The 12135-nt window shown below is 39.4% G+C and overlaps 2 protein-coding genes across 6 annotated transcripts; one reads left to right on the forward strand and one right to left on the reverse strand.

Moving 5' to 3' along the window:
• Window positions 1–470: 470 nt before the first annotated feature.
• Window positions 471–6957, reverse strand: yif1a (Yip1 interacting factor homolog A (S. cerevisiae)). 2 transcript variants are annotated; one of them, XM_078100586.1, is made up of 10 exons: window positions 5801–6957; window positions 4539–4634; window positions 4074–4125; window positions 3362–3600; window positions 2670–2774; window positions 1985–2063; window positions 1846–1903; window positions 1600–1755; window positions 1360–1453; window positions 471–1157 (listed from the first exon to the last, which is right to left on the reverse strand). In XM_078100586.1, the coding sequence occupies exons 3-10, from the start codon at window positions 4102–4104 to the stop codon at window positions 999–1001; spliced, it is 921 nt and encodes a 306-aa protein (XP_077956712.1). In that variant the 5' UTR covers window positions 4105–4125; window positions 4539–4634; window positions 5801–6957; the 3' UTR covers window positions 471–998. The 2 variants fall into 2 exon arrangements, with proteins under 2 accessions (XP_077956712.1, XP_040030400.1); XM_040174466.2 differs by lacking the exon at window positions 5801–6957 and having other exon boundaries at window positions 4206–4581.
• fosl1a (FOS like 1, AP-1 transcription factor subunit a) lies at window positions 6764–10204 on the forward strand. 4 transcript variants are annotated; one of them, XM_040174463.2, is made up of 5 exons: window positions 6764–6975; window positions 7088–7203; window positions 7514–7765; window positions 8738–8845; window positions 8969–10204. In XM_040174463.2, the coding sequence occupies exons 2-5, from the start codon at window positions 7093–7095 to the stop codon at window positions 9506–9508; spliced, it is 1011 nt and encodes a 336-aa protein (XP_040030397.1). In that variant the 5' UTR covers window positions 6764–6975; window positions 7088–7092; the 3' UTR covers window positions 9509–10204. The 4 variants fall into 4 exon arrangements, with proteins under 4 accessions (XP_040030397.1, XP_077956711.1, XP_040030395.1 ...); XM_078100585.1 differs by having other exon boundaries at window positions 6835–6975; window positions 7517–7765; XM_040174461.2 differs by having other exon boundaries at window positions 6944–7203.
• Window positions 10205–12135: the final 1931 nt, after the last annotated feature.

A 12135-nucleotide genomic window follows, 5' to 3' on the forward strand; every position in this document is an offset into this window, starting at 1 on the left:
GGCTGCTTTAATAAGTCAGTAGGAACTTTTAGCCAATGGACAGAAAATGTCCAAAATAATTTGACACCACATATGATCATACGGGCATTAAAGCATGCAATCGTGCATCTACTACTTTCAGGAGTACTTTCCACGAGAATAGCCAGTTTAAAATGTTTGCTACTATGATGTTCCTGGTTTCCACTGGGGGCGTTGCTGCTGCATGCGTTTGATGGAATGCATCAAAAATAAATGGCAAATGGCAAACACAACTGTGAAGAATAATAGCATTTAGTAAGTTATCCAATATTTTTGTAACTGAACATCAGTTGTATAGAAAATTAGAATTCTGAAAGGGTAATAATCAGGGCTGGAGAAAATTTGGCAAAAGACAAAAAAAGCTTTTTAAAGTGATGCACGAGGGCTAGACAAAAAGGAAATGATGGGCAGTACCAAGTGGCAAGAGAAGAAGTATTTGGTCTCACAAACAGTTAAAATTGAGTACACAAAGCTAAATATTTATTTTTTTCTACTAAAAAAATCCAAACATTTTCATGCTTTTTTCAAATGTAGATAAATACGATCAAAGACTCGCAAGAGGAATAATGCAGCAATGTACCCGCCCTACCAAAACCATGTTACTTGAATCATTCGTGAAATGTGTGTGAGAACACTGTAAAATGGGTGCAAGACATAAAAAAAGAGGAAACCTGCTCAATCAAAGTCATGAATAAAAGGATCTCATTAAGAAAGCCCTTGTCTTCCAGGTTAGGTGGCCAAAAATAAGTATTTCTCAGAATCGATTTACATGGAGACATTTTCTATTTCACACTTCAGTTTGGTTAAATCAGAGAAACACTTTTCATTAATAAGCTCAACACACTTTGCTGTTCGACCTCATCTACATACGTTTTGAGTTTACTGACAAATGAGCATATAAAGGCAGGTGTACAAACACTCAACAACAAAATATTTTGGCTCCAATTAAATTGGACTTCAAGTTATTGGATGCATCACGGTCACCTGACCAGATGAGAGGTTAACCAGTATATTACGATGGGCTGAAACAACGCAGTCGCCACAGTGATATAAAGGCGGAATTGGTGTTTTGCACTTGGTCCAGTTCCAATGGAGTCCGAGGAGAGCGAGGGAAGGATCTTCATTTTCAGAGATCGAACCTGCAAAACACAGAAGAAATCTTTAAACATATTATAATTTCTTGTAAAATATTATAGAAAAAAATGTAATTAGTTGTTGATTTACGAAAGTGGATGAAACACTTGGAGGATAAAGATGACTTAATTTGACTGATACAAATTTATGGCTTAAAAGTAAGGACTAAATTTAAATGAACTTCAAAACAAAGCATGAGATACTTACAATGAAGAACATGAGGGCGCAAGACGACCAGGCAAGTGCCACATAATAACCGTCACTGCCGAACAGTAAGCCACACAACACTGTGAAGATCATCCTAGAGGAGAAGCATGAAAAAATATTCATAATGCCCTTCATTATATATTCCATTCTAGTTAACATGGTTTGATTTTTCTATTTAAAAAAGACCTTATTTAAAAGGCCACTTTGCACATACTTATCCAAGTATAACATGATATTTACCCAACGTATTTGTATCCACTGTAGGCAATGAGATCAAAGGTCGAGAGGTCGCTGTGTACCGTCAGCAGGTACAAACTCAACAACATCAACAAGACCTCGATGATGACCCACACGAGGGCGGTGCTGGCACACAGTCCAAGAACCTCTGGACTGAACCTTCACATAGAAACAATCCACATTCCTAACAAATCCAAAACAAATTGACTTTAAGTCATAAAGTAAATTAGATAAGCAAGAGTCCCTCACCGTTTTTGAATGCCAAGGGCCATTCCGGCAAGTAAAATGTAGGTAATAAATGCCATCGCTAAAAGACAAAGAATATGTGAAACATGTCGGCATTGTAGATGCACTTACATTGATAATTTCTTTTTTATTAAAAACTTACTCGGAATGTACAGATCTGGTGCATTCACATCCTGTCTTGGAGTCAGTGGAGCGTCTCGATGGTAACGAACCTCCCAATCCTACCAGCAACACACAAGTACAGTACAAATCAACCTGCAGAACGGACTAGAATAATACATTCTAATGATGTTATGTGCTCTTTATTTCATCTGAAGGGTCTATAAGCTGCTTAAGAAAAACAATAAAAATCAATTAAAACTTGATAAGATTAAAGCTCATTAATAAGGCCGCAAAAGCATTAGTGTAAATACAGAGTAAAATATTGCACTTATAGCACAATCTCAAAGAAGTAAATCGAGAAGTTCCTTCTTCAGCATGGCTTGTTGTGACCCCGCTATTGGAAGACAAGTTTGCACTGTGTTTGTACATTATCAAGGCACAAATTGTTTGGAGTGGGGACTTTACAACCTCAGTGATTCAAAATGTGTGGGCAATTATCTTTGTGTGCCCTTTTTTTATCCACGCTCACAATCACAGCGTTGTCATAACCATAAATAAAGCTGGAGTGGTGATTAAGTGGCTGATTATAGGTTTGCAAGTGATAAGTGGTTGAAAATTGAGACCCATGGGAAAATTATCAAGCAGTTATGCATGCAGTTTAATGTTTTGAGTCATCGCGCACATTGAAGTAGGACAAAGTTGGATGGCTGAATGGCACTGATTACCTGATGCGTGTAGGGGAACATGAGGATCATGAGTTTCTTCAATACATATCTGGTGTCCACCGCAAAGAAGTATTTCAACTTGTTCACAGACATGAATCTGCTGATCTAAAGGGAAAAAGGAAGTGCACACGTTAACTCTACAGATGAAGAGGACATTCGGCCAAAGGTAGTTATAACTGGTTAGTCATAGGCATCTTTTAAAAACTAAAAGGCAGTGTGTGCCCTCAGGCACATGCATCGCTTTAATACCCGTCTTTGTAAATTCAACCATGTGTGTATGAAGCCAACAATCCAGTAAAACAACAACAAAAAACAATTGTTTTTACCCCAGCAGCTATTGTGCAAAGAAGCATTTCAGAGTAGCTTGATTTGAGAGGACTGTGTACTCCTAATTAAACATGTTATCTCTCCATATCAAGAGGCCTGCTTGGTACGTTCTGTCCTTTAGCTTCAGTGGGTTACTTACTGTGCAATGTTTCACGAACTTTACATAAAGTATAATTGAGGGCGTACATTTTGGACGAAAAGTTACAGAAATGTACGCGGTCAATGATAAAAGACAGAAAATTGGAAATGACAAAAATCAGCAGGAAAGGCAGGACAAATCTGTTGTTAAGGTGAACTGTATTTATGACTTAACTAACTCACCCATTTTGAAGCATATAGCAGATCTAAAGCAAACCTTTTCTCACCTCTTTGTTCACCATATCTTTTCCTTGATTGGCTATTGAGGAGCCGTACATCATTGCAGCGTTGGCCATTGGGTCAGCAAAGACGTTGTTCGGCACTGCCCCTCCTTGCATGTCATTTGAGGGTCCTGCCATATTGTACGCAGGAGTGTAGTAACCTTGGTTATTCAGTGCTGCAGAGCTGGTGTCATCAAACAGGATAGAATCGGCTGTTGGAGGAGCTGCACGAGCCCTCGGTTTATCTGTGAATAGATGGACACAACAGAGTAAAAGAAGGGCATTTAAATACAAATGACTGACTTATTTACATTTTTATAGTTACTGTCAACACAATCAAATATAAAAAGATATTAAAAACACTATGAGTGAATATAACAGAGAGTAAAGGTTGAACCTCTGATGATACTTTATTAGGTACCATAGTTAAAACGAATGCAAACTAATGTTAGTTCTTCAACAAATTCTATTTTCAAAAAGTTTACGCGTTAAAGTTTTGTTAAACATGCTATAAACTGATGGAGGTTCTAGCTTGCGTTTAAGAGCAAGTGACATTAATTAAAGTATCAAGGGAATTAGTTAACAAACTGGAATAATTGGTTTGTAATGTCACTACAGGGTCATGCTCGAGTTACAAAATAGGAAGTGACTATGGACGGATATTTTGCAAAATGTTTCAGAAAAACGATAATCGGTGTTGACTAATCTTTCCACTTACTTGCTCGGTACCCCTGATGTGGCAAGTCCATCGTGACGTTCGCTGAGGCTAGCTTAAAACGAAAAAAACAATGACACGTTAGCTGCAGTTCCGCTTATTTAACGCCCAGATAGTTAGCTTACTTCAACGTACTTAACGTTATATTCGATCTCCAAGCAAAATTACGCACTGTTAACATTAACTTTGCATTAGTTAACGGTGCGAGATATCAGTTCTAAGAGGCCAGCTGGGAACACAGCCACGTATGCTAATACCTGCCAGCTAACCTAACCGCACCACTAAGTCATAGGAACCAGTGGATGCTAGCTAGCTCGCTAGCCGGTTAAGGTAATATAACATCATGCCCTCAAGCAACAGTCGGTGGGAAAACACATATTCAACAGTCACGTTTTAAAATGCCCTCGCGGTGTTTACGAGGGGTAATGTCATGGCTGTGAAGTGGATAACGAGCACTGGAGCGCTTACCTGCAGCTAATGCTAATGTTGTTAGCTAGCTACGTGGCTGCCAGACTGTTCGTGATGATCCCACCCATGCACTGCGGTTGGTCGACTTCAGTGTGCCTGCGTGGCAGTGAAAAAGCATGAAAGTATAGAGTTACTGCCTCCACTTCCACGATGTGACTCTTACTTTATCCCTATAACGCGTCTCTACTGCTTTTTAAGGACATTCGTGGCATTACTTGTTTTAATTTAAAGTCAGTCTACCAAATGTATCCCACGTGGTCTACTAGATACTTTACAAATGAAATGATAAGCTTGAATTTATGAAACAACATAACATTCCTTAACATTAGTCTAAACTGCACACTCATAACATGCAGTTAGAATTAGCTCCATCTGGACTAGATGAAAGCTGCTACTTTTTGCTACTAAAGAATATTTGGATGCAGTTTTAATGAAGGATGTGTACTTTTACCATTTCTACAGCACTACTGCTATATTCAAATGCTAATCTATATATACTTTTACACTCTTCGTGCCAAGCTAAATCATATTTACCAAGCCATTTGGATTGAAGTGATATGATATTATTTAAATTCTATTTAACTGAAGTTATTAAGTTATTCGTAAAACTTCACTGGACAATCTTGGAATAATGATCAAGGTACTGCAGCATGAATTCACAAGGCAACACCCACCAAATAAACCTAAGCGATGCTTTTATTGTATGTGATGTGTATGGGTCGTTTGTGTGGGTGGGTGAACTCCTTCATCCCCTCAAGAAAATTATTTTTTGTATGGACAATTGATGAAAATCTGGAAATAGTTCATTGACACACCCTCACGTATACATACATACATGTATTTAAAAAAAAGTCTGCTCCCAAACGTGCGTGTCTCTTATGAACAAACCTTTCCTCATTAAATAGGACATAAATTAAACAGTCGGTGGATGAATAGATGTAATGGAGGGGGGGCGGGGTTCTCCACATGTCGGGACATGCCCCAATTAGAGACAGAGCAAGTGTGGCATCATGCATTCCTGAAACTTTACTCATCTGACTCTCACCTTTACCCCATATTCACTTCGTATAATAGCATCAAACACTTTGAAAAATAAACATTATGCTTGTGTCCTTATGACAGGCGGTAATTTTGTTGAAATATGAGACTCAGCAGTGAGGTAGGCTTTGTTACACGTGCTTCTGGTAGTTTCAATGTTCGGTCACCGTCTATATTCGCATTCATTCATTCAAGTTATGAGGAGACTGAAGGCCACTACTCACACGAGGATGATTAATCTCCACCACTTTTTTTCTTCTTCCTCCCTGTGAAAAAAAGAATACGGCCTGTCTTTCCTATTAAGTTTTGCAACTCTTTAAAAAAAAAAAATAGAATAGAAGAATTAGCTGTAATGTGAGACACTGGTGCATCAACAGTTAGAAGAAATCCACCCTTGCTGGGAACTCTGCGCTTTGCGACTGCAAGGTCAGCAGCTGCTGTGACAGACTAAGCTTACAAAATCTATAGCATGCAGTTTTTTAATCTTTGCTAAGAATTGTATTGTGCTTGCAAGTAAAAAATACTTGGTTGTAAAGGATGAAGATATAAATGAGTAACTTGTGGTAATGCATTGACTCATTTCCACAGGCATGTGTACACATTAATGTGGTTTTTGAAGAGAAAGTGACTGCCAAAAACCTCAAAACAATTAGGCACAGAATGCACCAGGCTTCATCCACACTTTATACTTTATACATAACCACACCTGCAAACCTGATATTCGTATGTAAAATGTAAGCGTATCAAGAGTATACCTGATGGCTTCATTACCCATAGGATTAAAAAGTGAATACATTTGATGGTATATAGTTTGATATTAACATAAAGTATTGTAAAGTACGGTTGTGTTAATGTATTTATATCCGATTACAAAGTTTTCAAAAATAATTTCTAGATATTTATGTTATGAACTACACCTGAAATTTGAAAATTGTGAAAAGTTGATAAAACACAAGTATTTAGCAAAACATTATGACCTAAATAAAGTTGATTACATAAGTAAAAGCACTTCCACTGGAGTAGGAAATTATAGTAGTATTTCAACCTTTGCCATCATAAGGAGTTTCAGTCTGAGGAATCCCGACACTGACTCTTAGGAGGAAGTGCTTACCATATATGGTCAATGACGTCACGGCACGTGGCTTGATTCGTGAGAGGTTCCAGACAACATTATTTCCCGTAACTGCAGAGGGGCGTGGCGAACCTATGGCACCGCTTTAAGAGTTTACAACCTCACAATTATTCCCAGACCGTGGCGTTTAGATGTATAACTAAGGACAGGAGGTGCTACAAAAAGTAGTTTTGGGGAGTTTTAAGGCGATTTGGGAAAAAAACGAGTCGATATTTCCTTGTCCCCCCTTGAAGACGCTCCCGTTTGGACTCTACCGATTTGCCGCAAGTGGGTTTAACCCTTTTGAATTTACACACGAGATTCATCTCGAAAGTACTTTTCTGGGGACCTGAAGGCTATATTACTGCCATTGGATACAGGTTTCTTTTCATTTAAACAGAAAACATGTATCGAAACTTTGGGAGTCAAGGAAGAGGCCACCCGGCGTACACAGGCAGCGTCTCCGGGTCAAACTCCCAGGGAACCTCCAGCACTACGACTACACAGCAGGAGCAGGTTGGTGTTCTTAATTCTAGAGTTTATACCTCAAGGAGTTAGCGGTCAAACTCAATCTAAACTTTACTGTAAGAATCAAATACAACGTTGATGATGTCAAGCTTCAATGAAGTAGTACTTTTCATTTTACATAATATGTAATTTAGTAGTTATACAACTTATCATTATGTGTATGTAACCATGATAAGCTTCATCATCAGATAATTTCCCTTTACACCTCAGAAACGAAATGTTTTGTGATTGGTTGTGTTGGATTGTTTTACTTCCACTAACTTTATCTATTACATTTTTTCAATACATTTTTTGCCAGAAGTTTATAATGGCTGGCAGCGGTCAGTTTGTACCAAGCCTGAATACCATCACAAGCAACCAGGACCTGCAGTGGTTGGTCCAGCCCACCCTCAACCATCCGCCGGGCCCTTCCCGATCTCCAGTGCCTCCCTACCCGGCCCTCTCGGGGCCACGGCCTCTGGGTCCACTGCCTTCCCATCTTTTCAGACCAGGGATCATAAGGGCAGCTGCAAACACTACTGCTTCGACAAGGCGCAGGAGCGATGAACATGTAAGAAATGAATAACAGAAACAAAAATATATACATCCATTTACACATAGGTAATTGTGGAGTTGTCGACCAGGAGGAAAATAAAAGGAGCTATCTTGGGTGGCACATTTCCCCTGGAGCGAATGCAGATACTGAGGTGTGGAGGCTAGCTAATAATTTCGTAACTAGTACAATAGCTTGTAATACTCACTGTGTCATTTCCTTTTGGACCTACAAATTAGGTGAAATGAATTAGGAATAGGGTAAGGACGATAAAAGATTAAGAAAATATTTCATGTAATACATTTTCTAATGAAGTTTTCAAATAGAAAACTTACGGTTACTGTACTGTGATGGCGTTCGCTATGATTCTTTGTTGACTCAATTTAACACTGTTAACAAAGACCTGCTTTTTGTTTGCAGAGTAAAGCTACGTGTCGAAACACAATCTCATAGATGTTAAAGTGACCCAGTTCAACGTTACTTTGACCTCAAGAACCGATAGCATTTGGGGCCGCCGACACTATTCTTTGTGTTAGATCAGACGCACGTTGGCACATATCCATCACAGCTTTGTTCTTTGTACTCTACTCTCATTGGACAGGAAGTGGACTGTCATGTGACTCACAGGGGCAAGTCATGTTGTGTGACTCACACCTGAGTCACGACTTGGGTCTGACTCATCAGCCCGAAAGGGCGGCAAATATTTGATCAACGTCAATTATTCAGCCGCGTGCTGGATGAAATCAGAGTACGGGTGTTTCATTGGCACAAGAGCTCAGACGTTTCAATGCCATTCAGCCGCCATGACTGTGATGACTCGTGGCACACACATGGTGGTAGTATTTCACATGTGTCATGTCGTCTATGATGGCATCCCGGACTGTCTCAACCCAACTGTAGACAGACAACACAGTTTAGAGTTTGACTCACTGCGTCAGGTTGATTCATTTTATGTGTTTTAATCTTTAACCTTCCCCTTTCTCATGGAAGTTATCCCAAGAAGAGATGCAGAGACGTAGAATACGAAGGGAGAGGAACAAGCTGGCGGCAGCAAAATGTCGCAATCGCCGTCGGGAGCTGACAGACACGCTGCAAAATGTGAGTGAACATTGTTTAAATGTCCAAACACTAATGGTTGAAATACAAAGCATTGGTCCCAATGATTCATGGGGGAGTTTACTCATACGCCCGTCTCTCTCTCTCTGCTTTCCTTTGGTGCAGGAGACCGACCAGCTGGAGGATGAAAAGTCCAAGTTGCAGAAGGAAATAAGTGAATTACAAAAGGAGAAAGACAAGCTTGAGCTGGTCCTGGAGGCTCACCGTCCCATTTGTAAAATTGAGGACTCGGATTCTGATTCTGACCCGAATCCATCAACCTCCTCGCTGGGAGGCATCAAACTAGAGCCGCAGGAGTTCAGCAGACCCGCGATCAAGCTGCCGCCGAAGACGGAGAAGCCAAGACCAAAGATCACCATCCCCACCAAGGACGTGACATCGGCGGCCTCTGCCGCTGAATCCGAGTCTCTGCACACCCCGGTTATCACGTCCACGCCCTCCCTCCTGGCCTTCACGGCTGGTATGGTGTTCACCTATCCCTCCGCCTCTTCAGACACTACCGCCGCGCCCCACACCACGTCACACCAGGGAAGCATCCACCAGGCTCACGCCCCGCAGCCGTGCGGGATAGCTCATCGGCGCAGCAGCAGCAGCGGAGACCAATCGGATCACTCCCTGCACTCGCCGACCATAATCAGTCTGTGATCTCGTGCCGCAAAACCCAACTAATGTTGATTTCGTCGACCAAGAGTGTCTCCAGGAAGTGAGAATGAAAAAATGATCGGGTTAAACATTTCAAAATGAGCTGTGTGCATCTGTGTCACTTCTTCTCTGTAGAAAGTTGATTCTTTACTGAGATGATATGCTAATTAGTAGCAGGAAGTTACACTCTTTTGAGTATTGATTCAAATACAAATATTTTATGTTACTAAAGTCATTATAGCTTTTAGCGATAATGAGTTGGTTTGAGGTTAAAAACTAAGCATTGCATGCAGAATTCTAGAACAGTACAACTCTGATAACTACATCTGATAATATATTAGACTAGCGATAATTCTGTATAATAATGCATTTAATACCTTTTTACATTGTTACGTTATGTTGTGTAACATTTTACAAACTTCCCCACAAAGGGAAAAAGAGTACTTATAACTAAATGGTCCTAATTTTTCTATGAATCTTTTATGAATTATAATATTGTCGATGCAAAGATTTGACCACTAAGGCTGGGCCATAGGAGTTAATATAGATGATGTTACAGCATATTTATTCTTGAGAGCGTAATATATATTTTTTTATTGTCTGACAGATGAACTATTTTGGTGGGCAGTGCCTTACTTTATTCTCTTCTTAAAGATGTACTACTTCGCAGCCAATAAAGAGCAAAGGTTCATAACCGTGTGATATTTGTGATGGTGTGATATTATTAATATTATAAAAACAACAACAGAATATTAACAATAATAAATATTACAACTTAACTGCATCTAAAAATCAACACATTTGTCAGATTAAATTGAGATTAAAGTATTTCAAATTGCAATTGAACACCACAGAGACCTGCATGTGAATAACAGGACTGAGAGGAGTGTTTGATTAGTTAACTGAATATTGATTTTTTTTTTTTAGATTAAGCAAGAAAAAATAAACATTTTCAGGTTGTGCCCCAGTAATTTATGAGATTGTAAACCAAATATCTGTGTGTGTTGGTCATGGAAAAAAAGGACACATTCTTTGACCCAAGTTATAATGACCACATTCTCTCTCCTTACCTACATTTCAGAGGAAACACCTAATTTTGAAAATGAAATTAAAAATAATCATGAACACTGTGTTCTCGTTTTTTCTGTGTTTAAAAAAATGTAGTGAATCTCCAGCCAATACATACTTACATGGCTCACAGGGAATTGGGTTGCTCTTCTAAAAAGGGGTTGAAGAGAGAAATTGAGCTCGGACGAGAGTCTGATTGAGAGCATGATGGAGGAAATCATTTGTGTGTTTGCTGCTGTCACAGGACGTCTGTGCACCGCTAAGTGGTTAAAAGCATTACTGCCCTCTACAGCTCTGCAGACCGGGATCCAAAAATAAAACTGATGAACATCCATAAAGTCGGTCCGTGTGACGTGACGGGAGCATCAGTCAAGTGCAGTCGGTTCAGACACGAAAGGTCAAAACAACAAACGTAGAAATCAATCCTTCATTCTCTGTCATGTGAATGTGTAAATGCTCGTTTCTGCAAAGTCGAACACAAAGAAAGGTCAGAACAGCACAAAGTGTCATAGCCACTGTATTTAAAGCTCTTCAATGCACTACGAGCAGCCCACCAAAAAACAGCTAACAACAAAATAAATCTGTTCTAATCCATGTGTATTATCTATGATTTAAACTGAAATCGGTTTGTAGCCTAATGCTAGTTAATACAGATGAATCAAGATAAAGAAGGGTCAGAGTTAATGTTACAGGGTAAATACAAAGCATGAGTTACAGAAGACGGAGCCGACCGTTGTCAACTCAAACAAACTCCGTGAAAAGCTAATTGAACATCAACAACAATGTAAGAAATGTAACACAAGTGAATTCAAACGGCTTGGATTGAAATAGAATAAAAATCATTAAAACTTGTAGACCTTCCAGTTTGATACAAAGAGTCTCCGGTTGGATTTTTAAAAAAAGTGACCGAACTTGTTCCGTTCAGCTCTGAGTGAGGTCCAAGGACATCTACCATGTCTGATCCCTAACATGTGTGCTGGCTCGTCACAGTAAACCTGAAGGGCCCTCACATCAGACTGGTTAACAGGCCTGTACAAATTGTGACAATCATCATGCACATATGGCACTCCAATCCTGTCCTGAGGAAGAGAGTGCATAAAATAGTACACAGTATCGGGCATCTATAGCAAAAGCAAATATCAAATAGTTTTTTTTTCTTCTTCTTTTATTACAACTCATCTATTTCAGTGCTATTGGAATTCAGTGGACTAAATATGGCTCAAAACTGGATTGAAATGAATCATCAAATCTAGGATTTAAAGATCCATGATAGCGCTGTCCAGTGCAATAGAATAAAGGCTTCTACCAGTGTAGGCTAGTCCAGTGCATGAGACAAATTTATATACGAGACCAGGTCTTTTGGTCCCATTTCTTTTCTTTTTTTTAAACAACAGACCACTGAAAAAGGAGAGTCTCCCCAAAACAGAAGAGTCATTAGAAAACAAATACTGTAAAATCTTGAGACATTATCATCTGGCAAACATCTATTAAATGTCTTTGTAAAGTCCTGAAAATGTTTTTTAGTGGTAGATTCTCTGTCAAGTCAAAAAACCTAGTGGCAC

Source organism: Gasterosteus aculeatus, chromosome 4 (assembly GCF_964276395.1).
Source record: "Gasterosteus aculeatus chromosome 4, fGasAcu3.hap1.1, whole genome shotgun sequence".
Lineage (NCBI taxonomy): Eukaryota > Metazoa > Chordata > Actinopteri > Perciformes > Gasterosteidae > Gasterosteus > Gasterosteus aculeatus.